The 24,682-nt window shown below is 39.2% G+C and overlaps 1 protein-coding gene across 1 annotated transcript in view; it reads left to right on the plus strand.

Annotated features, from left to right (window-relative positions):
- The window catches only part of tox3 (TOX high mobility group box family member 3), a 40,936-nt gene extending 16,372 nt beyond the window's left edge, over positions 1 to 24,564 (plus strand). The window contains exons 2-7 of the mRNA XM_043243054.1: positions 7,079 to 7,141; positions 13,484 to 13,732; positions 20,042 to 20,305; positions 20,417 to 20,644; positions 20,976 to 21,056; positions 22,013 to 24,564. Coding sequence (XP_043098989.1) covers positions 7,079 to 7,141; positions 13,484 to 13,732; positions 20,042 to 20,305; positions 20,417 to 20,644; positions 20,976 to 21,056; positions 22,013 to 22,771 — 1,644 coding nt within the window. The 3' untranslated portion in view covers positions 22,772 to 24,564. The remainder of the gene's footprint in view (positions 1 to 7,078; positions 7,142 to 13,483; positions 13,733 to 20,041; positions 20,306 to 20,416; positions 20,645 to 20,975; positions 21,057 to 22,012) is intronic.
- Positions 24,565 to 24,682: the final 118 nt, after the last annotated feature.

Genomic DNA, 24,682 nt, shown 5'->3' on the forward strand with positions numbered 1-24,682 from the left:
TGTGGCACAAAACCTATAAACCGTTTTCATTATTCAGGCTAATTTATATCAACCACGTTGTTAATCTTCCACAACCTGTTGATTGCTTTGTTTCTCGACACATTTCTGGAGAGCAGCCATAACTGTGTTTTCAGAAGGACTCCTGTCAGTGGCGCCAGGCTACACAGCCACAAATTGGAATGTGGCACTGGTCCGGGAATACAGCCAAGATTTAAATTAGACAATAACCTCTGGCCCCTCATGCAGGCTTCTCTCTGCAGCTGTAGGCTGATCCATTTGTTTAATATGGTGGAGTATTCGCTAGAATAATAAGCTGATGTATGAGCCGGCTCTTAACAGTTTGTGTTTCACAGACTTACGAAGACTGAACAACTGGCAGGCAGAGTGCCCACTGCAGATGTATCCAAACTGCAATAAAGGAAATGTACAGTACGTAGCGACTAAATATACACATTTGGAGAAATTAGTCATGGAAATGATGAATACAATAGAAAATGCTGTTCTGGAAGTTTCACAGTTTCTTGGTAATATGAAAATGCATTTAACATTTTTATAGGGTACACTTTTTATTGCGTTATTTTTTTTATTATACAGGGCGTGTTGGTGCATTCCAAAACCCTAAATAAAATTAGGTGCAAGTCAGCATACACATAAACTGTGTTCACTTCCATATGTGGGGGCGTTGTGTGTGTATGTGTGTGTGAGTGTGAGTGTGTAACTGGATGTTCTGTTCTATTGTGGGAATCTCTGGAGCTATATCCAGGGTGTAAGCTTGACTGTGGCACAGAGCCAGTGCTGTACCAATCGAGATCAAAGATGAAGCTTCAGCTAGTCAGGGCTTTCTTTAAAGGTTTTCTGTAAAGACTGACATAAAATAACTGACCTATAACTCCAGCACAGAAAGTTACAGAGGTTGTAATTAATCAGAGGTATTTCGACAAGACAAAACAGGACCGTTTTGTCACGTCTAAATACCTCAGATTAATGACAACCCCCATGGTAGGTCCGGCTCTCTTACACAGCAGAAACAGATGCCGGGGTGGCGGGAGGTGACAATCCCTAGTGTCCTCTTGTGTGACTTCTTACGTCGTACGACATGTTTTTCCATAAAGATGTGTGTCCAAATGGGACATGTTGCATTATCATTGATTTTATTCTACTAAACTTATTCTATTAAACCAATGCTCTTACACGGAGCCATCGACCTCCCAGGTTATGTCAAGGCCTGGCCCAGACCGAGACACCATTAGATAATGTGCCACATACGATCAGGACAGTGCTGCTTGATAAAGTTCCAAAGTTTATCACTCTCACTCGTTTATAGATCTCCATGCGGTAACTCACTCACGCTGTAATAGAACATTAATGTGCGTGTGCATTTGAATGAAGCGCGCACACCAGTCTGGTCTCATTAAAGTTTAAATGGCACGATTTTCTGTTTCTATTTGGTGTGCTTATGATGCCCACCTTCCCCACACCTCTAGACCTAACCACTGCCCAAAGCCAATTTCTGCGCATTAATAGCACACCAAATAGAAACAGAAAATTTTGCCATTGAAACACGCTTTCATGAGATCGGGTCAACCACTTTCACGTTTTTCAGAGCACATACACAACACATCGTCTCGACGAGTATTTAAGTAAACGCAGTCGGTTAGGTTTTCAATAAACAAAACAATTGTGTATATGGATTCATGCCTTTCATACATTAGGCTAATCATTTTAAACAAGCAAAAAAAAAAAATCACTCAGCTACTTGTGTAACTTTAATAGGTAATTGTAATAGTTTTCATGAGAACTAGATGAAGTCCTAGAATCGCCCCTGGCCATAGCCCACTGAAATTCAAAGGAGGAAAGTGTATACATTTCGAAGAGAGTGGCATGGCCAGTTTCCCCTGCCAATTTAGATTTTCTTATTTATCTTGATATCTTAAGTTCAAATTTCAGCTCAATGAAGCACTTTAAAAACCAACACTTTTTCAGTAAGTTACCGTTCTTGTAGAATTGTGCTTTGAATAAAGAACTTTATGTTGACCAGACTGTTAGTTAATCATTTACATGTCAATATTGCCTGTATGGACTGCGAAAAAGTGAACTTGTAAAACTGCTGCTACTACTTTGAGTGTTTTGTAACACATTCTAATGTTATTATAGTCAACTCATATTTTCAATGTCAAATGTACTCATTTTAATTTGCATTCAACCATCCTTCTTTATGTATTACAGTGGTATAATGTCTGTCATACTAAAAGCCCAGTGGATAGAAACTCAAGGACTTATATATGGATCCATTTCATATCTCTCATCTAGTGGGAAAAATCTCAAGTAACTCTCAAATTTCATTGCTGCCACTTGTAGCTCTTTTGGCAACGGTACACTAGTCTAGATCGTCTCTTTATCTCTCTTGTTGATATGTTTGTAAAAGGCCAGCTTCTACAGCAATAAATATCACGTAATGCAGTTTTCATTTATAAATGGCCCTTTATACACCCAGATGTGCTTGTTTTTAAAGAAACAGGGGTATAGCAGAATGCAATAACAGAGCAAAAAAGCCCAGAAGAGAGAAGGAAAGAGAGCGAGAGAGATGAGAGGAAGAGGTGACTGTCTAAAGAGTCTCTGTCAGTGTGATTGTATTCTCTCTGTGTGCAGTGCTTTCATGTAATGATTTTAGCTTTAAACTGACTTTTAGTGATCGATTTCTCCCGCGGATCAGAACAGCCCTGCTTTAGGCTCTTTGTGTGGGCCTGCTGGACAAAGTTGTCAGTTTACACATTTACCTCCCCGAACCGTGTGTACTTTCGTCGTTTTACGTTTGTGTGTGTCGCTTGTATTGTGCGTTATTCATGCCGGTTTAGAGAGCGAGATTTACCGTCTCCCATAAAACACCAAGGATAATTCCTTTCTCAAAGTGTTATATTTTCATAATAAATTAAACTGGAATATGCGTCACACTCCAGTATTTTTGTTCGACTCTCCAATTCGTAGATAATGACCATGTGACCTCAGTAATTCTTCAAACAGGCCGTTGGTCATGGTCACATTCTTCTCAAGTGGATTGTGTTTGGGTTGTGTCGGGTCTTAGTTCTGTAATATTGTTTTTTCCCCCGGGTGATTGAATTCACTCTGTTGTAATAATATCTTATTTCCCTCTGGAAACACTTGCATAAGAATATACAAACACTCAGCTTATGAAACCCGGCTCAGTATGGATGCTGGTGTCCAAAATCAGTCAGGAGCTTCGTAAAAGTGGAACCTCGCATTTTTGTGCATGCAACAGTGGCGAGATTCATACAAGATTGTCTGGTAAGACATGTAAGAACTATACCTTCTTAGTCAGTAGTCAGACAAAATTTTTTAGATATGTATATTTATAAAAGTATAAAAGTATTTTTTATTTTTATTTTTATGAAATATTATGTAAAGAATGCAATGTTTAATGTAAATGAAAGCACTAGTGCTTGAACCAAAATAAAAAACTAAAACTTGATGTCACCAATTGACTAGTTTGTTGTTGACTAGTCATCTGTTGTAATTTATCCCTAACAGAGGCGTGTCTTGAGCTCGTTACCGTTCACTAACGAGGCAGAGGTAGCGTTTGCATTACTCCTCTCATCTTGTTAATTACAGAGGCTCCATTGTCTGATCTGACCCATTTACAGCATTCTCTCTTTCATTCTTTCAGTTTGTCTCATCCTCCCATCACGGCTAATCTCATTTGGCATCTGGCTCAATCCCACCCTGCCACGAACATGAGAGGGTCTGCTCTCTCACTGAAGAGAGCCAAGAGTGACAACAACACCCCCTGTGTCCCTTTCCATTCACGCTAACTTCTGTTTCCTAAAAGCTCTACTTCGTCGTATTTTTCTTTATCGGCATCAGTTGTTAAATGTACAGCTGACAAGTGAGAGGCAATTTAAAGCAGTCCTTCTGTGATATCCGTTTGAGAGTAATGTTTGTTCAATTAATATTCATGAGTTGTGGATCTGCATGTGTCAGTGATGCGAGGCAGAGAGGCAGGTAATGGGATTTAAAACAGGGTGAATGCTGATGGTGTGAATGAATAACTCAAAGCCTGGAGCAGTTCTAGTGTACAAACACACACACATACACTTCTTTCTTTCCTCTTGCTGTTTGTATTATGTAGACCCACATTAGTGATGAAATGAGGCGTGAACTTTTTTCCATCTTCTCAGAATTCACCTTGTTCTCTCTGTCGCTGATTTGATAGATTTCTCTCTCTCTCTCTCACACACACACACACACACACACACACACACATAGACACTTTCTGTTTTTTTAACTTTCTCAAAGCAGTGATCTTCTTCAAATTTCATTGGCAAAGTCAATACGAATGCCGTTCACTACCCATTTTCTGTAATAGAACTTATTTCAGAGTGAAACTGGATATTTAATAATGAAAAGTGTGCGGTGAAATAAATTGGATTTTAAAAATATGCGAGTTAAACCCAGTGTGAGTTAAAACAATGCATGCATTGATGTTTGGCCATTTGCTCTTAAAAATAAGGGTTCTATTTTGGTACCTATGGCTTCACAAAGAACCTTTAACATCCACGGAACCTTTCCATTGCACAGAAAGTTCTTTATGTTGGAAAACAGCCTTTAGATTAATAAAATGTTCTTCGCACTAAGAACAAAATGTTTAAGAACTGGAAGGTTCTTTGGGTAACCCTGAATGATTCTTCCATGGCATCTCTGTGAAATCCCCCTTTTTAAGAGTGATGATTAACATTATAAGCACCTCGGGCAGCCTCGGTGATTACAGAAGGCTAGATTAAAAAGAAAAGAATTCTTTTTTAATATAAACTTCATGGAGGGACTTGCATTCGTGAATTTGTCAGAAAAATAGCAGGCAAGTCCAAGTGTTGCAGTTATATTGATGATTTTGTTGTATTACTTTTTAGTTGTAAAAAAACTATTTCCGTGCTGTATTACTATTCTTTGTTTCTGTGTGGGGTGAGGAGATAGCTAATTCTTCAGATTTTAATGAGATGTTTAGTCAAAGACTTCTGTCTTTCTCTCTGTACTCTACAGAGACACATGCTAAAAAAGTTGAAAGCATTTGCTTTTCTCAAACTACTTAAACATCAGCAATTCGTCATCTTGTATTTAAATGGCTAAGACAGAGTGTGACCCAAGGACCGCTGACAGCAGACAACATAAAAAGCAGGACAAGAATTAAATGGAAAAAGGGTCATATTTCAGGGTTTCCATTTTCAGAGAGACATTATTCCACTGACATGATGGTGCTATATTGTGCGAGGCAGCGTGGTGTTCCTCTTTAGTGTAGATGTACCAGGTGAGAGCACCAAAAGGCCTCCTCAGCCCAAAACACCTGCTCTTCAAGTCTTGCAGCTGCTGCACGGGTACACGTGTATATTTGCTGGTTAGACTTTTAACATATCAGCCCGTTCTTTTTCTGTCCCCCTGCTCTTTCTCTCGCTCACTCTCTCTCCAGGGCATAGACTAATTAATGGATACCATTCGCAGTTGATTAGCTACAGTTCCTTCGGTAATTACATTCGCATACTAACCACTCAGACAAAAAGATGAGGGGGAGAGAGAGAACAAAGCAAGGGAAAAATAAATTAATGCTCTTCTCATTTTGCTCTGATCTTAATTTGTTCCTGCAATTGTTTGCCCTCCACAATAAGATAAGAAAGCCCTTTTTTTCCCTCTTCTTCTAACTCTTCTGGTTGTGTAACATCTGAAGGAATCACTTTGTTTTAAACAGACAAAAGCTTGCTGTTGGATCCACCGTTGAATCAGGGCCTTGAGGCTGTTGTGGTTGATGTTTGTGTGTGTGCGCATGGTCCTCACATGTGTGTGTGTGTGTGTGTGTGTGTGTGTGTGTGTGTGTTTGTGTGTGTATGCATGATTTGTCTGGTTATAGAGGGCCCTCTGTGCTGGCCCTCCAGCTGCTAACCCATAATTCCTCATTTTGCTTTTCCATTGTTCCTACCTGTCAGTGTGTTTGTGTCTCAGAAGAAAAGATAGGATGCCTGCCATTTCAAGAATTTGCCATCACGTTTGATTTAGAGGGGCACAGATAGAATAAAAGATCAGAATAAAGTAAAGAGCTCAATTTAGAAAGAGATCTGTAGAAAACTACATGAATGATACACTTGGTACACATGGTAGAATAAACACCACCACCATTTTTGTTAAAAAATGACCTGAATATTTGTTTATTATTTTCACAATATCAGATTGTTTCTGCTCCGTGTTCACCTACTGTAATAAAGTATGATCTTTCATCAGCCTGTGCGGGCATTTCAGTTTAGGAAGATGACTGTGTGACTCTCCCCCACTCTTGCGATGCAAAGTTAGTCTCTGGCTGACAGACAGCAAGCCACAGCTAGCTTTCCTACTGATGCATTACAGTACAAGATGATGTGAGGAGAATTAGCAACTGGGATACTCCATGTGTCATCATTACTGGTTTACATGAGGGGTGAACTAATCAATGAACCGTTCGCGCACCGCTTTCCAAATTTGTGCGCAGGTACATTAGCATTTTCTGTGACCGTTTGATTCCAGAATTCTTTTAATCAATTCTGAAAGTCTTTTAAATCTGCATTCTCTGTTTTCATTGTGACTTTTCTGGACCAAATCCAATTAGTTTTAAAATATTTCTTGCAGTAAGTAAAGCGTAAAATAAATCGGGCACTTTTCATTCGATTATATTAAATTATTTTTAACACCAAAGCAACAAAGACTTTTTTAAATGAATATAAACAATTATGTTCGGAAATAGCCCTGACCTGGCTCATTAAAACGATCAAATCTGACTTTTTGAATGATTCTGTCGAACGATTGACTCGCTGGACTCACGAAGCTCGCACAAGCTTTGAAACTGAGTCTTCAGTCCAGACTCCTCAGAATCAAAGCGCTAGTTCTTTAAGAATCCAACTCCCTGCCCTGCTATTTTGTGCGTAAACAACACGTAATTCTTACACGGTGACTGCACAATAAGACTAGAGTGAATTATTGAATTATATAAACAGATAAAGAGGGGACAACTGAAATAACTAACCCATTCTCTTTTTTTCTTTTGCAGTTTGGGAATAACAACAACTACATGAACATGGCTGATGCCAACGGAGCTCTATTAGCAGGAGATGTGAGTATACGCTTGAGGATAACCTTTACATTTCCATGGATTGTTAGCTCATGCCATGAGCCATATTATTCTGGAATCACTAAGCAGTCATTTCCATGTCTAACCATTTATTGTTTTAAAACAAAGTCGATTAATTTAGCACGCATGCCTCTGTATGTTCAAATAAAATGATTAATTTCAGTGGCAGGTGTGCAGCTGCCGCATTTACATAAAACATGATTAGCTCCCTACAGGCCTTCCTGAACTGCTTTGGGATTTTCCACAACCCAAACCCTTAAAGCTTAGAGCTTGTTATGCCAGCGGCTACATGTTCATACACATACGCCCGCAATGTTCTAATCTGACTGAATGATTCCTCCAGTGGATCCGGCATGTTTATGTATCAATGCTCGGTGTTAACAGAACGACCGGCTCAGCGCTGACCGGAGGTTGAGGAGCACAGGGGGCGCTGAGCTTTGAGATGGGATTAGGGTTGCTTTTGCAGGGTGATATACCACAGGTGCTCACATCCTGCTGATACGCTCCAGGTGAAAGCTGCCGTCAGGCTCTGGTGACGGCTGAAGGAGTGTGTATGTAAACACCTGTCCCCATGATCATTTAAAGATACCATCAAGCTAGAAAAGGAAAGAAAAGTGGCACCTCTCACAAAAGTCACTCGTTCTCTCCATCATTTTTTTTATCCCCTGTCAGTGACTCTGACAATATATATATATACTGCAAATCACAGGTTGTATATCTCAGGCTTGCCTCGCTATCGGTGTGTGATTGTATACAAGCGCTTTACAGTACGCGTTGTCACTCACTGTTACACTCACTGTTGCCACTGCCTGATTTCCATCACATTTCCAATGCAAATCTCCTTCTTGCAATCTCAACGGCATCGATAGACTCATGCTGGCTAAGCAAAGATAATGTCTGTGCATGTGAAGTGCGTTTGTTGCACATTTGTTGGTAACGATGCGCTAGTGTGGGCATCTGGCTTCATTTTCATTTTAAGTTTAGGAGGTGAAACCGCAGCTGTGTCACAGGCAGTTGTACCCACATTCGATTGAGTCGGTTGCAATCTCCGCGAATTCTTTTGATAAAAGTGTTCCTTTGCCGAGGCCAAGCTCTCTGTTGGCACCTGCAGTGGAAGCAGAGCTGTCGAGTGTTGATGGAAAATTTCCGCCAGTCGAATATTTTCCTAAGAAATAACATTTCCTCATTTGCGCTGCAGCTGGTATTATGACACATGACACAATGAAATTAAAAGCATTAACATTTAAATTCTTCTTTTTCACATACCTGAAATAAGTGTAGGGCGGTGGGAGGGGGATATTGTTTCTTGTAACTCAAGCTGAAGAGAAATTAAAGGGACTTTACCCTAGTGAGTGCTGTAATTTCACAGTGTGATGGGTTTTCCATGAGCTTTAGCTCTTTCATTAATCTGCTTAATGTGTCATCTTTAGGCGAGAGAGAGAGGGAGAACGGGAGAGAGAGGCTAAGTATCTCAGAGTCTGACACTCTGCACTTTGTGTATGGGCCTGAATATACTGTATATGACATTAGATTTAATGTAAACAAGTTTTTTATATACACATCATTTATAATAAAAAAAATAAATAAATAGGTAGAATGTGCATGGTAAAAAAAATAAATCCTGTTAATTTAGGATTTAAAAACTGCAGTTGTGGTTGCCAGATGTTCAAAAATCCAGAATCTGTTCCAAATTCGTATTTTCTTTTAAACATTTTCTGTATTAGGGTTTTTTTCTGTTACATTTTTTCTTGATTCATTTTTAATAGTTAAATTTAATTTTAGTAATTTAATAGCATGTCTAATTACATAAAGTAAAATAATAAAAACGATTGAACGAAAATGAAAAATGGCAAGGTTAGGGCCCTATGAAATGTTTTGTTTTTTCTCACCCTATTTTTTATTGTTACCAAATGTTATTACATTTTTCAAAGTAGCATATTTTTTCCTGTTGTGTATTTAGATTTTTATTGTTATCAAATGAAGGCATAAAACATTCATTTAATTTATCTTTTAACTATTGAAAATTAAGCACATTTTATTATTTGGCAAACAAAGAGGTTTTACTATTAAAATTAAAACATCAAAGAAATGTTGTGTGATTATTCTTGAATGTTAAAAATGTTAGTTTCAGTTTAGTAGTAATAGTAGTAGGCTATGTACATTCTACTGAAAAAAAAATAGTAATAGGCACAATATCTTCAAATTAAACTGGACTTTTATTTTGATGAGTTGCTGTGAACACAGTTCTGTGTATGTGATATAATGCTAGTTTTACAGTTTTACGTGAAATGGTCAAACGAAAGCAATAATTTTGCCAAAGTATCCTTTCAAATATTAAAGTTACCACAGTCATTGCATGCCTCCCCCGGCCTGGAAAAAAATTCAGGTTGAGTTTTTTTTTTTTTTTGCTTTAACCCCTAAATAATACTTCTCTGAATGTCCTTTTACAGTTCTTCCACAGTAAATTGTAAAGTAATTCATAACTATTACTTGCAAAATCTATTAATATGACAGCTTTTTACAGCAAAACTATACATATAATGCCATGGTAAACTATTTACACTTTTCACAGTATAAAGGTAGCCTAAGTTAACCAATTAACAGGTGTTTTCTATTGTATTTTCAGTAGCAAATTGTCATAATTCAAATATGATAATATATGTAAACCGCATTATCTTGAGCGTTGTAATGCAACATGATATGGAAACAGTATATCACAGTGCTTGATAAGGTGACCTCTTCCTTCCTGCTGTTGAACCGAAACTGATACGGCCATATTCAGTTCCACTTAGTAATATCACTTATCACACACAATCTCATTACACACATGTAATCACTACTGTATATGTAGAAATGGATTTGGAATGGCTGCTATTGGACTCCCAGAGTCTTTGCCACTGTCATCTGAGGAGCGTTTTTCTCTCTGCTCAGCTGATGTTAGGAGCTTTGCTCTATCGATCCTCCTAACCATCATGCTCAGTAATTGTGATGCACTGCCTTTTAACAACTGCTGCTTATGTCTCTGCTGAATCGGTTTACTAAATCTACAAAGTGAAAGGGCTTATTGCTTCATAATCGGTGCTATTGCTTTACCTCGGTCGTCTCGGTTTAGCATATGGGGCTGATGAATGAATTCAAGTTGGGCGTTTAGAACAGATCTGTTAGTTTGTGTTGAATTAAAGGTATAGTTCATCTAAGAATGAAATTCTGCCATTGTTTACTTTTAAAAATGTAACAGACGTGAGGTTGAGTAAATGATGAAAAAATTTCATTTTTTGGGTTTTTTTTTTAGTTCATACGGTAATTAAAAATATGTTGGCCTTTACAGATTAGCATGCAAATGAAAAATAATCGCAGACATTAAAGAATAATAAGCAGAACTGTAAAACAGTAAACTCCACCCAGACTCTCAAAGGTCTTGCTTCGTTATTCTGTAATAATGAATGCTTGAGGGTCGGCCCGCCTTGCAGTGCCAGGTAAAGTGAGGAAATTATGACAGAAATATTACGCTATTGTATTCTGTGCACAGATGATATACGTATGACCTGAGGCTGTTTGTAAATTAAAATCAATCTTGATTAATCTCATGATGTTTTTTATTAAACATTATTCATTTATCACAATTGGTTTTGCTAAAATTTGCCTCTAAACATATATTCATATCAACTGTTCTATGTGTTATGTCTGATTAGCCTCATATTCTGTTTTTAAGCAATAAAAAAGTAAATATTGTAATGTTTTATTAATGCCTAAAGATCAATAAGATCTTTGTTTTGCTGAACAAAGACACCTGTGTTTGATTCACCTTTAAAAAAGGCTAAAAAAAAAATATTTTATTGGCCAGTTTATAGCTTAGTTCATTTAGAGTTTGTTTCAAAATACCGCACACAAGTCAAACCAATCCACGGCCACCTGCATTTAAAACAAATAAGTATGAACACGCTGAAAGGATGCTTTCATCCACTCGAACTTAAGATTGAAATCGCTTTAAAGACACTGACCTAAGATTTGACCACACACACAGTGACCTACTACCTCATCCCACAACACCAGCAGCACACTGACAGCTGACAGCTTCTGTATACTTCAGTCATGCTACCACCATATCTCAATTTTCATTTACACACACCACCTCACTGTCTCCAAGAGCAATGTTAATTTAATCTCTGCCTTCTCTCTCTCTCATCTCATTGTGTTCAGTCAGGTGTTCAGTGTTTTGTTTTGTTATTTGTAAAGGTCAGTGTCATTTTAGTTACGCTCTGATGTGAAAAAGATGAAGAAAGGGACTATATGTACCTCACATTTGATCTTTGAATGTCGTATCAGATCTTACAGCACAGCTGTGTGTTGTTGGGACATTTAGGTCGGGCCACTCTCTTTTTCTCTCCCTCTCTCCTTCTCACTCTTTCTTTCTCTCTGCGGTATTGTACTGTGAAAACATGCTGGCACTGCAGGTCTTATTCATAGAGAAAGGTCATGAAGCAAAGTAAATGAAAAGAGCACCACTCTCTCTCTCTTTCTCACTCTCTCTTCCTGTTTTCTCTGCTTTGCTATCATTCATTCGTCCTGTTTCACTCTATTTTATCAATCTTGTGTTTACTTTTTATTTAGTTCTTCTCCCTTTGCTCAGTTTTTTTTTTTGCCTCCCGGTTGGCCTTTTAAATTCAATGTCAATGATGTCTTTTGATCACTGCCATGTGCATGGTATCTGAAGCGTACTTCTCTCATGACACAATTTTTATTATTAATGCTTCAACACTGCTGTTTTGATTAACACACTGTTAACTGCTGCAATGCCACAGGGAGGGAAAATGAGTTTGTAGCTTGTGCGTTAATGGAGAAGTGGGAAACTGTGTTGGGCTGGCCACTAATGGCTTTAGTTGGAGGTAATGTGAACATGTGTTAGGCACTGCAAGCCCCTGGCCCTCACTATGACAAAACACACCACTGCCTTTACAAGATTCGCTGCTCACAGCTGTGGAAAAAAGTGCTGCAAGTTAAATGCTGGAATGGAGCCACATAAAAAATGAAATAAGAGGGAGAGGTGACGAAAAAGAGCTGATTATTAGCCTTACCCCTCGGCTGGATCTCATCACACAGGCATTGAATGAGCTTTGAGTCTCGATATATGTGTGTGTGTGTGTGTGTGGGTGTGTGTGTGGGTGTGAATGGGGGGATGGTGGTCAGGTTTTGCATACATTGTAAAGACCAAAATGACCCTATTAAGACCCCCAGAATCCCCCACATTGTGACCACTTAATGGCAATGAAGAAAATGTCTTAATAAAAGTACTAAAAATGTTTAAATTAAAATCTAAAATGCAGAAATGTTTTTGTGAAAGTGTTGGGTGTCTGTAATGTGTGTTTAAATGTGTACCTGCCCTAAAACAAGAACATTAATATGCTCTAATAAAAAATATGTTGGCAGATTCCCTGCGCACATTATGCTTTTACAAAAGAGTAAGAATAATACTGGAAGGGAAGAAGTTTGAGAACAAGGAAGTATGAATATGAAAGACAAGATATAGAGTGATAGCAGAAAGAAAGACAAACAGCTTTAGAGGATGGATGACGTGCTGACATGATGTTGATATGTTTTTCGAGGCAGTGGAGGAAACACGTTGAGGGTATTAAAGTGAAGATTGAGAACAGGACTGAACATGAAACGAGAGGTTCTAAATACATAAAGCAAGAAATTGAGGGAGACAGGAAGAAACAAAGAAAAAGAGAGAGAAGAGTTGAGCGGAGGTCAGTGAATTCCTCGACGAGGAGCCCAGAGCAGGTAGTCAACATAAGCAAATTAAGTGTGACGATAGGCTGTAATTCACAGGCGGAGGGATTTGGTCGTTTGATGAGCAGATTTGGAGGTGCAACTGAGAAGAACAAAGTGTGACACTTTTGGATAGCCGAAATAATCTGTGTGAACGTTCCCTAAACCCATCACTCCCTGCACTTTCTTTCTCCTCCAGCCAACATCATCCAGCTTGGATTAAGCAGCTTTTATTTTGTCCTTCTGCGAGTGTGATAGCCACACAATATTGCATTTCAGATTCAGACATCTTTTTTCACATCCTGTTGGAGGATGTAATGGTTTGGGTCAGAATAAACATCCGTTTCTTGTACAAGTATTAAATAGGTTTTCTTATCTCTTCTGCTCTGGTCAACAGATATTTCACAGCTCTGAAATGAAATGTGTTTCTAACCTACATTATGAGAAGTCAGTAGCTCGTGTTAAATTTCTATAGTGTAACATCAAAGTGATTTCGGGTTTTCAGCTTTGCAGGGGAAAACTCGTCCCTGATTTTCTCCTTTGTCTTATTCTTAGACGTTTCATACTCCAAGTCTGGGTGACGAGGAGTTCGAAATACCCCCCATCACCCCTCCTCCTGAGACCGAGCCTGGTATGGGCCTCCAGGAGGTGGACTCACCTTTCCCCGGGCTACCTGACCACCCCAACTCTCAGCGGGGGTCATTCACCCCTCAGTTCCCACCCCAGAGCCTGGAGCTGCCCTCAATCACTATCTCCAGAAATATGATGGAGCAGGAAGGACAAATCAACAATGGACATCCAGGGGTAAGTGTCTGGTTATTTGCTTGAATATTTGAAAGATCTTAATCTTTGCAGATGTTGAAGGCAGTCGTTATGCAAAGTCAAAAATTACACAAAAAGTATTTCCACAACATCATTCACTGGCAGTTACATTTAGCTTTTAGATCCTGCTGGATTTAAGTGAGAATTTAAATTTAAGTAGGTTTCCTCCTCTAAATGCAAATATATTTGACAAGGTGTTATGTGCAAAACAAATCAAGGTGGCTCATGATACGTGCCGTTGTTATAAAACTGGATTTGTATTTGAAGATAAAGGGGTAGTCCATACATAAATATAAATTCTGTCTTCATTTCTTATCATCTTCCATGGAGCTCAAAAGGTAATATCCTGGCCACACTTTCCATTTTTATGTTAGTGAATGAAAACTGATGGAGAACTCCAAAATGAAAACATACACGTTCCCTATATCTCATGCAGTTTTGCCTTAGCATAGTGTGGCAAGTTCATCAGTTCTTGAAAAAACTGTTACCTTAGATGAAAAAATATCATTAATTAACAACACAATACTATTGGATGGCTTCATAAGACTTGGATTACAGTGCACAAGACATATCAGCCACTTTGATAATAGTATTTGAATGGTTTTCTTCCAAACAAAACAGCTTAGAACGACATGTGGATTAGTAAATGACAATATATTAAAAAGACAACAGAGAACAGACAATGAAGGAATGCAATAAAATTGGTTAAATTGGATTTTTTTAACCTTGTGTTGCGGTGATGACTAACATGCAAGATAAAATAAAGGTCTAGGAAAGCATTTGCTTCATAATAATCATGCTTTATGATCAAGCTTTCATGGCTGTTAATTCAGATAGAGAAATGGCTCCTAAATGCCACAGACATAGATTCATCGAAGAGGAAGTATTGAAAATGCCATGGCTAGACTAGATATTTTAAAACCGTTATTACAGAAATGAAATTGCTATCAGAGAACTTTGAATACATAAAAGGACACAAAGTGACATTAGGCAGCAGATGATGCGTTGGCAGGCTTTTGATGTTTCTGTTTTTGAGATTTTTCATGAACTGTTTTTATTTTTATTTTATTTTCATTCTGAATAGTCCCTCGCTTTCCCTTAGCCTACAATGTATATGAGGAATAATATATCTTTATTTACATTCCAATATGGATAGGCACCATCAAATTTTATTGCTCTTTTCCTGGCCATCCGTGCTGCTGGCGAGTAAAATAATTGCAGCTTTTAAAATATCTGTGCTGCATAAGTGACCGCCGGAAGGCTTTTTGCCTAAAGAATTTTCATTTCATGGTCAGTTAAGCTCGTATGCATCTGGAAGAAAAACGGAACCTTGACACAATTACAACACGGCCTGTTCTCACTGCGCTGTGAAGGGATTAGATTTGATTCTCCAACATTATTCCTCTTTAGCAGCTCTTTCTGTGGACAGTGGTTCTGATTGTGTGGGGACTATATTAGCGGGTTTGGGGGAGAATGAGGGCACACTGCTCTGTGCCTGGTGGCATTGTGACGTTCCTCTGATTCTTCTCTATCGCTTATCACTCATTGTCCTCCTGAAAGACTCTCGGTCTCTCTCCTCTTAATGGAATTGATCTCAGTTTGTCCTGCTCTCTGGGACTGGTACAGACAGTGCCGTGCCTTTGAGTCCATGCCTCACATTTATAAAGGACTCACTAAGGGTTAGCGGAAGTTAGCACTGTAACCTCCAACGTTGTCCTTCAGTCATTTTGATGCTTTTTAGAGTCATAATTGTACATTTAATGCAGAAAGACAGGCCATTAAGTACAATTCGGGATCCAATTGTTGTGATATTTAATAGAGATGGGCAGCAAGAGAATAAAACAAATATGTGTGTCAAGAGAATTGAAACATTGCCTCACAAAATCTATTCCAGCTCTTAATTGCAACTTAAACAGATCTATGAGGGATCAACACAGAACAGCGTACCTGTGCTAGTTCATCTGCCCTTTGTGTTTCTGCATTAAAGCCAACTATTCCTCTAATTCCTTTCCTGTAATGCTCCACGTATGTCAGGCGAAATTAGCCGCAGATGCTGCTGGCCAAACCCAACTCGGCAAAATCCATTTCTCAGCCGTGAAGAAGTCTGGCGGGATTCAGAATGTGAAGTCATTATTTATTTAATCTGTTCTCCTAACAAGCTCCTGCATCTCGTTTGAGACTCGCTGGAATCTAAGTTCTGACTGGATCTCAGAGTAGACGGTAACCAGTAAAGACGCAAATTATGTGATCACCTATTTAGCTCAGAAGAGATGTTCTTGTGCAGAGCAGGTTTAGCTTTCTATTTTTTTTGAAGCAGTGTGCATGATTTGAAATAGAATACCAACAATCTAACAGTATAAAGCGGTTTATTTGTTCAATATATACGTGTGTGTGTGTGTATATATATCATATATATAATATATATATATATATATATATATATATATATATATATATATATATATATATATATATATATATATATATATATATATATATCTTATATAAGTAAACATCATTATTTTGCCTAAATAAAAATATAATGAACAGGCAGTTTATTTATACAGAGCAGGTGTTTGTGGGATTCGAAGCAATCTACAGTGGAACAGTTTGTTTTTAAAACATGATCCCTCACAAACTGACTAGGGTCTGACTGCTGTGTCTGTGAATAAAATGGAAAATATGACCAGTGTTGCAGAAACTATATTTTTCTTCTCCTCCAATACCAAACACACACACACACACGCACTTTCTCTCTCACACTTTCCTCTCTCCCCCACTCTTTCTCTTTACACGTTTCTGTTATCTTATCTCCAAGCTGAGTAGTTGTGACATCAGTTGTACATCAATCTCTGAAAGTGGATTTTTTTTTCTCCCCATTCACCTTCATGTTTTTCTTTTTCTTCTTCTTCTTTTTTTCTTTTTTGTCAGACAGCCATTGTGACATATTGGACCAGTAAGAAATGAAAGATATTCATGCAGGCATGCAATACTTGTAATGAAGTCTCAGCCTGACCTTCTATGTGATTGATTCTGTAATTTAGTTTTCTCAGCCAGTAATCATGTTGAACAAGTTTTAAATACCCATAGTGCAACGGGAGAGGTGAAGGGAGGGATGAGGTAAGGGAAAGAGATGAGAGTGAGGAGAGAGGTAGGTTCTAGACTAGTCTTTTTTAAGGCATCGGGACGATGTTTTGGACCCTTTTTTTTCAAAGAGGACAATTCGTATAGGGTGCATTGAGCATGAACAGTATATGAGCTGCATGAAATGAGAGAACGTGTGTGTGTTTTGGAGATGGAGTGAGAGAGGAGAGTGAGTAGGTTGAGGAGAAATAGGAGTGGAAAACAATTTATCTTCACGCTACCATGGTCTCTACAAGCATTCAAAATTCCATTTTCTTTTTTTTTTCGAAGAGTTATGCAGGTGCCCATAAATGGTTGAAAAATAAAGCAGCATGTTGGTTAAGGTTCCAGTGCAGCTGTGAATATGTGCAGGGGGCTGATAAACTATTCATAATAGAGCTGACCTTTTCACACTGGCCAAACTTGTAAGATTCATCCTCATAATTACCATATAGATGATTTTACTCCTTTTTCTGTTATGGAACATTTCCAAGAGCTCCGCGGAAAGATTGAATGGAAATTGAACTTGTTAACATTCTTTTCAGCATGGAACAGCTCATACCAAGCTGCTTTTAATAAACTCTCCAATTCCATTCCCACCCCCCACAGAATCCCGAGGCCGGTATCTTAAAGAGCAGACCCAAGACTCTCAGCCTTTGACACGGCATCTTCAGATTCTTATCCCGATCGTCTGAAAGCAGTATTGGTTATGTTATGGTTATGAACACATGCTGGAAAAGAGGTCTGGGCTGTTTTTTCTCCCCCCCCCCCAGTATATTTTCTTGACTGTTTAGTTGCGGTTCCTGCTTTCGATGAAAGGGGTGAGGATACTGTTTGAGGCAGAACCAAACAGTCATCCATCAAACGTCTCAGTGTGTCGGACAAGGGCCTCGTTGTGCGGCGTGGCTGTTTGGTCAGCATCTCTTTTTGGCGCCTTTTAATGTCGGAAGCTTTTGTGCCTGTAGTAAAGTATGTCGGGGAATAAAGATACGAGGAGAAAAAGGTTATTTTTTGCTGGAATACAGTCAGCTGAGATGGGCTGATTGCTGGAATAATAGCAACATTTGCACAAGCACACGCAAACACACAGAGGAGAGGATAGGGCACATCTGGCCTCTTTGCTCTTCAGATAAGAAGTTATTTACAGATTTATGAAGACTATCAAAAGCATCTGTGTAGATGTGAGCTGTGTGTCAGCAGACAATGTTCCAATCAAAATGCAAATGGAGGGTGTGCAGCAGGGACATAAATAAACAGATCGGATACTGACTCACTCATTCTACCAGCTAAACCACTCTGACAGCAGAAATCACATTTCTTTCATTGCCTACAAAGGCTGCTATTAGCAAAAGCTGACTGCTGTTTGAATGCTCCATTCAGCCGCCTTTCTTTTCCATCTACCGATTCTACACATAAATATCTGTTTTATACGAAATCATCTCATGTTTTCTTTTTCTGCCGTATGATCATTGGGAATTTGGAAGATAATGTTGTCAAATCATTAGATGCTTCAAGATAAAGCGCAGCCTTTTTTTTCATAATCCGCCTGGGGAATTATTTCCACATCTGTTCTGCTTTGTGCGACCGGATCAAAGTGCTCCTGAAACTAAAGACCAGTTCTGACCGTTTCCGAGACCTCATTTACCGACGTAGTCAGTACATGGAAAAAAATCAAAAGAGTAAGTGGGCATATGGTCGTCTGACAAATGTTGCATGTTCAAATCATTGATCATGTTGAAGTGTTCGCATGAGGGAGAGAGCCAGAACACAAAGCCCAGCCAGAGACTTTGATGATAAATATGAGCCCTCAAAGGCTGCCTTATATCTCTGTGATTCCCTCCGCTCTTTACATTACAGACATTGCATAGAGAATGCTAGTGATTTCATACGGGCCATCGCCGACTGTTAGTGTTGAAGTGTTAGACACAGATGGTTGTGACTAATGAACACAGTAGACAGGTCTGACACAAAGACTGCTGCTGGCTCTGTCACTGCATTCTAGCGATGAAACTAATGCAAATGTGTTTATTTCTGTGGCAGCACAATTCTTTTGTTTATCCATTTATCTATCTAGTTTACTTGCTTCATTTTTTACAGTGTGTTTCTTTTAAATATATATATATATATATATATATATATATAAAATTCAGCATCAGCCAAACAGATGTTGAAAACATCTATTGTTTTGTAGATTGTGTTTTTTGATAAGGCACGGATTTGATATGAAGCTGCATGCACCCAGGGAATTAATACGGAGAAAATGTAATCTGTGTGTGAGGGAAGGTGTTAGAATATTGTACTAAGGGAGAGGGTTCAGCAGGTCTGGCCAATAAGGCCAGGTGCACAGCTTTATGATGTGTTGACACATACAGATATTGAGTTTGAGTCTCTGAATACCAGATGGAGAGAGGGAGCTGATGTAGAATGAAAAATGAACAAAGGAGATCAAATGAACTGGGTTTCTCTAGTTTGATTCTTGCTCTGTAATCTGGTTGCTTTTGGAGACTGTTCAGTCAACGCAAAACACATCATGTTCTTGTGTACCCCACCCATAAACACACCCAGCACATTTGTTGTAGTTTTAATTGGGACTTTCCTTTTACTTCAGTTGTCTTTTTATATTGATCAAATTATATTTTTACCCTATCTGCGAATATGCCAAACCTTTGACTAATACAGATAAGTTGATAATGTATTTTTTAATAGCCAATAACTTATAAATGGCCAATATTACTTTTTTATTATTATTTTGTCTAAGTTAATAATGTCAACCGATTAATCATGGTTAATCATATCCAAAATGAAAGTAAAAAGTTTTTTAATTATTTAATTTAATTATGTACATATAAATGCACACACATTCAGTATATATAATATTTACGTTTATACATTTGGTAACACTTTATTTTTGATATTCCACTGTAGACATTCCTCTAACAGTAGGTTACTTTGCAACTACATGTCAATTAGCAGTAATTAGAAATAATTTTAATATGTTTATGTGATGCTCAGTGTGGTAACAGTTGTGCAGCATAATATTTTTCAGAATTTTTGATGTTAACAGAACAGAATTTATTTAAAAAAAAAATTGTAATGTTGTTTTGTAACAATTAATTGAATGCATCCTTGTATATCTAAGCATGATTTTGTTCTCTGCTTGCTCTGCAGGCTGTCGGTCAGTCCCACCTCCGTCAGTACCCTCCAAACCCCACCATGGTGATGCGCTCCATCATTAGCATGCATAACCCCAATGGCATGATGTCACAAAACCAGCTTACCACCATCAACCAGTCCCAGATCAACACACAGCTGGGGCTGAATATGGCCGGATCAAACATTGCTCACACATCCCCATCTCCACCTGCCAGTAAATCTGCCACACCCTCTCCCTCCAGCTCTATTAATGAAGACGATCAAGAGGAAGGAAACAGGGTGAGTGCCATTTAATCCATGCATTTACAATATTTACAATATATGTAATTGAGAATGAAATCAACATCAAATTAGTAGGGATTTTATAACAAGCTGCTTTCTCTCCTTCAGGTGATTGGGGAAAAGCGTCCTGCCCCTGACGCAGGTAAGAAGCCTAAGACGCCCAAGAAGAAGAAGAAGAAGGATCCCAATGAGCCCCAGAAGCCAGTGTCTGCATACGCCCTGTTCTTCAGAGACACCCAGGCAGCCATTAAAGGCCAGAACCCTAACGCCACGTTCGGAGAGGTGTCCAAAATAGTAGCTTCTATGTGGGACGGATTGGGTGAAGAGCAAAAGCAGGTATAAAATGGCAATCCTGTGTAATACCAAAATGTATTTTTAACCTTACAAAGAACACCATCTGTAACATTCTGTAAATAGAGCTGTCTGCTGTGGAGTTTTCTCGCTTGAGCTAGAATAACAAATGTTCTTAATTTCTATTCTCATTGTTGCACAGAATGATTTTTGTCAGGTATTTTAGCAGACTGCTTGATATTTTCACCCTTCTTTAGTTTTTTATTACCGGCTGAGATGAAGCCTGCAGGCTCTCCCCGTTGTGAAGCGCATGCTTGCCAGTCAATGTTCCGCTAATTATCTGTTTATCACACCTCACGTATTCTGTTCTCCACAGGTTTACAAAAGCAAAACAGAAGCAGCAAAGAAAGAGTACCTGAAAGCTCTCGCAGCGTACCGCGCCAGCCTTGTGTCAAAGGTGAGGATTCTTTTTCTGTTTAAACAGCTCTCCGTCTGTCTGTTTTTTCTTTCTTCAGTTCAGACTATCGCTCACTATGTTGTCTTCATTTTTTTGCCATTCTTCATGTTTTCTATTATATTTTTATTTACCTGTATCCGAATAATAGTTCAGCTCACTTTCAGGCTTGATAGCTTTCACCTTGTGTCCTTGGCCACTTTTAAAAGGCGAGACCTTCTACACGGTAAACGTTTCAATGTAAGCAGGGAATGGAGAACCGACAGCTGAAAGTCATTTGAAAACAGCAGTCCTTCTGGAACTACGAGGAAGTGTTTATTTCTTTGTGCGTTAGTTAACATTCATTGATCTTCACAAACTGGACTTGCAAAACCAGCGGGAAGGAATTTTCAAGCAAAATTCTCTTGCATACTTAAATGTGACTGTGAATGTGTTTTTCCCATCACACTAGAGGTGTAAAAATAGCATTAAATACAGCTAATGAATTAGAATGAGATATTCTTATGATTCATCATGCCTCATTAACTGGCTGCATCAGCCAGACAGTGGGGAGCATTTGCATATTTGTTGCTTCTTGTAAAAAATTAAGATCGCTTTACAGACAGTTTAGTGGTACTGTATGATGAATCCAAGCAACTCGGATACTAAAGATGTTTGCAATACATTTATAACCAGCGTAACTTTGCATCGACTACATTTATGAAGCTTTTTTATTTTGGTTTGTTATTTTTAGTGTTCAGGACTTATTTCAGATCTTTTCTACTAGACTACTAAATAATATAAATTCCCCTCTTGGCAAGTTCTTTAGATCACAGAATGTAAGACAGCAGCAATTTTCTCTGAACAGCTTTTCTGTCGAGTCAGTCACCAGATCAGCACTAATAAAGGAGAGGGCACTACATGAGAAAGAATCTGTTGAGTACTAGAATTCATTTGACCACTCTCTATTTCTGTCTCAGGCTGCCGCAGAGTCAGCGGAGGCCCAGACGATCCGCTCGGTGCAGCAGACCCTGGCCTCCACCAGCTTGTCGCCCGCGCTCGTGCTGCCTTCCCCTCTATCCCAGCACCCCTCGATGTCCGCCGCGGCGCAGGCGCTCCAGCAGGCCCTGCCTCGAGCCATCGCCCCAAAACCTCTGCAAATGCGCGTCGGCAACAGCCAGATTGTCACCTCGGTCACGGTAGCTCATCAGAACATGACGGCCGGCGGCGTTCAGTCGCAGCTGCTGGGGCAGATGGGAGCGGGCGGTCCGCAGTCGGGCGTGTCGTCGCAACTGAGTCCGCCGATGCAGCCCCGGCACGCTTCCATGCAGCAGCAGATGCAGCAGCAGCAGATGCAGCAGCACTTGCAGCACCATCAAATGCAGCAGCAGCAAATGCACCACCAGCAGATTCAGCAGCAAATGCAGCAGCAGCATTTCCAGCATCACCTGCAGCAGCAGCTTCAGCAGCACCACATGCAGCAGCAGCAGCAGCAGCACCAACAACAGATGCAGCAGCAGCAGCAAATGCAAATGCAGCACATGCAGCACATGCAGCAGATGCAGCAGCATCAAATGCAGCAGCATCTCCCGCAGTCGCAGTGTTCGCCCGTGCAGCACTCGCCCGGCACGCCGCACTCGGCCTCTCTGGGCAGCCCGCCGCCCCCTCCCGCGTCCCAGCCTCACCCCTCGCAGGTACAGGCTCACGCGCAGGTCCTGTCGCAAGTCAGCATCTACTGAACCAAAAGCCCTCGGACCCGCAGTTGCGACTCCACGAGAAAGCCGGAAGGAAGTTGTTATTGAAAAGCATCGTTACAAGGTTGCTTTTTTTAAGTTGCACTTAAGAAGTGTGTAAGAAATATGAATGTTTTACAAAGAACTGTCCTTTGTTCTAGATGGATATAAGATATGTGTTAAAAGGACGAAGCGTCTTAGCTGGATTTTTTGTCTATAAGATAGGCTGAGCTACCGGGAGGTCTGTTGATAGACTTGAGTGCCCAGTAGTCATTTGTATGTATATTTAGTTCATTTGGTTTCTCTCTCTCTCTCTCTCTCTCTCGGTTGTGGAGTTTAAACTCTGTCAGAGCATGATGGTGTGGGAAGAACATTCAGAGACGATCACAGAAACACCTGACGGTTTTATTTAACAGCTTTATTTATGAGGTTGGATTGGCTTTCACCACCAGACAAAACAGAAGACCGGATTTCTGTGGAAGGGGAATTTCTAAAGCAAGGCACTGTTTCGCAGAGATGAACTGCTACTTAACTGGTCATCAGAGACATGCTGTATGGCTCTTGCACCGTCTGGCCAGTGCATCGTCAAGTCTGCCCTCTCTTCTTCCCCTTTTCCATCATCTTTATTGGCGTTCCCACGGATGAAACTGTTTAACAGTCACTTTCGGGAAGCTCTCAATCAAATCATCCTGCTTTTAGAAACATGCCGCGTCATCAAACAGGAAAAATCGTCAAATGATGTAAAACACTCAGCGTTTCGATGGACTATTTGACACGCCTCCATAATTCATTTCAGCCATCACGTCTCCAAACACCTTTGTGACCTGCTGTATGTGTTCTTAGGAAAGAGGACAGAATGTTTTTTCGGAGCTCTTCTCCTCTGGCCAAAACCCTCAAAAGCGTATTCACCCCCGCTTATGTAGTAACAGCACTCCAAAAAACTTCTTCTCTGTAATTATCTTTACCTCAGAAGTTTTATTGAATAAGTTATGTTTCTGTTTTTTCTTTTGTGTAATTAAAACTTATTTTATGGGGTGGGGGGGTGGCTAAACGACTGAATTTAGGCTGTCGGTTTACTGATCGGGGTATTTTTATTTCATAATACCCTACATTTCACAACAAGGGCCGTCAAATGGGAGTCTTATCAGATGTTTTTTTACTATCATAGAAAGGACATGGAAGTATTTTGTGCCAGCTGTAAAAGAATCAATGGTAAGATAAAAGAAAATGAAGCTGTACATTTTTCATACCTCTTGTTGTAAAGTTTTAATATGTGAGGCTTTAAATGCAGATGTCGGCAAGCTGACCTGTCACCTGCTTTATCTCATAGTGCTCTTTTCTACTTTTTTATGAGTTACAGTAGCAGCAAATCATTTGTTTGTATTTTTGCTTACATTTAAAAATTAATTGCTTTTAAAAACCTGACAGTAAAATAAATACAGTTCACGTCAGTTGGAAACTCCACCTGTTTTTAAACGTCATAAATGTCATTTATTAAGTTTTATTTTTGCCATTGAAAAAAAAACAAAAAAACTCGACATTAAAAAGAGGCATTCCATCATCATCATCATCATCACCATCATCATCACCATCAATATGATACTAGCCATAATTTTGTATTATATTTCTCTGTGTCTCTCTGTTTGCAATTAAAATAATCAAAAATATTTATTTCAAGGAACTGATTCATTTCAAAGATTATATTAGCCATACTTTTGTATAAAATATTTCCTCAATGTGTCCTTGTTAGTTATGAAAGATTTAAAATAAAGACATCAGTACTTAAATTATTCTGTTGATTCGGGATATACAGTTGTGCTATTTTTATTCATTTCTGCAAATATGTCTGGTTCATGTTTTCTTCATCCCCTTTCACGCCGACCTCCTTTTCCATGGTGCTTCCCATTTTAAAAATGA

This window comes from Puntigrus tetrazona, chromosome 7 (assembly GCF_018831695.1).
Source record: "Puntigrus tetrazona isolate hp1 chromosome 7, ASM1883169v1, whole genome shotgun sequence".
NCBI classification, from domain to species: Eukaryota; Metazoa; Chordata; class Actinopteri; order Cypriniformes; family Cyprinidae; genus Puntigrus; species Puntigrus tetrazona.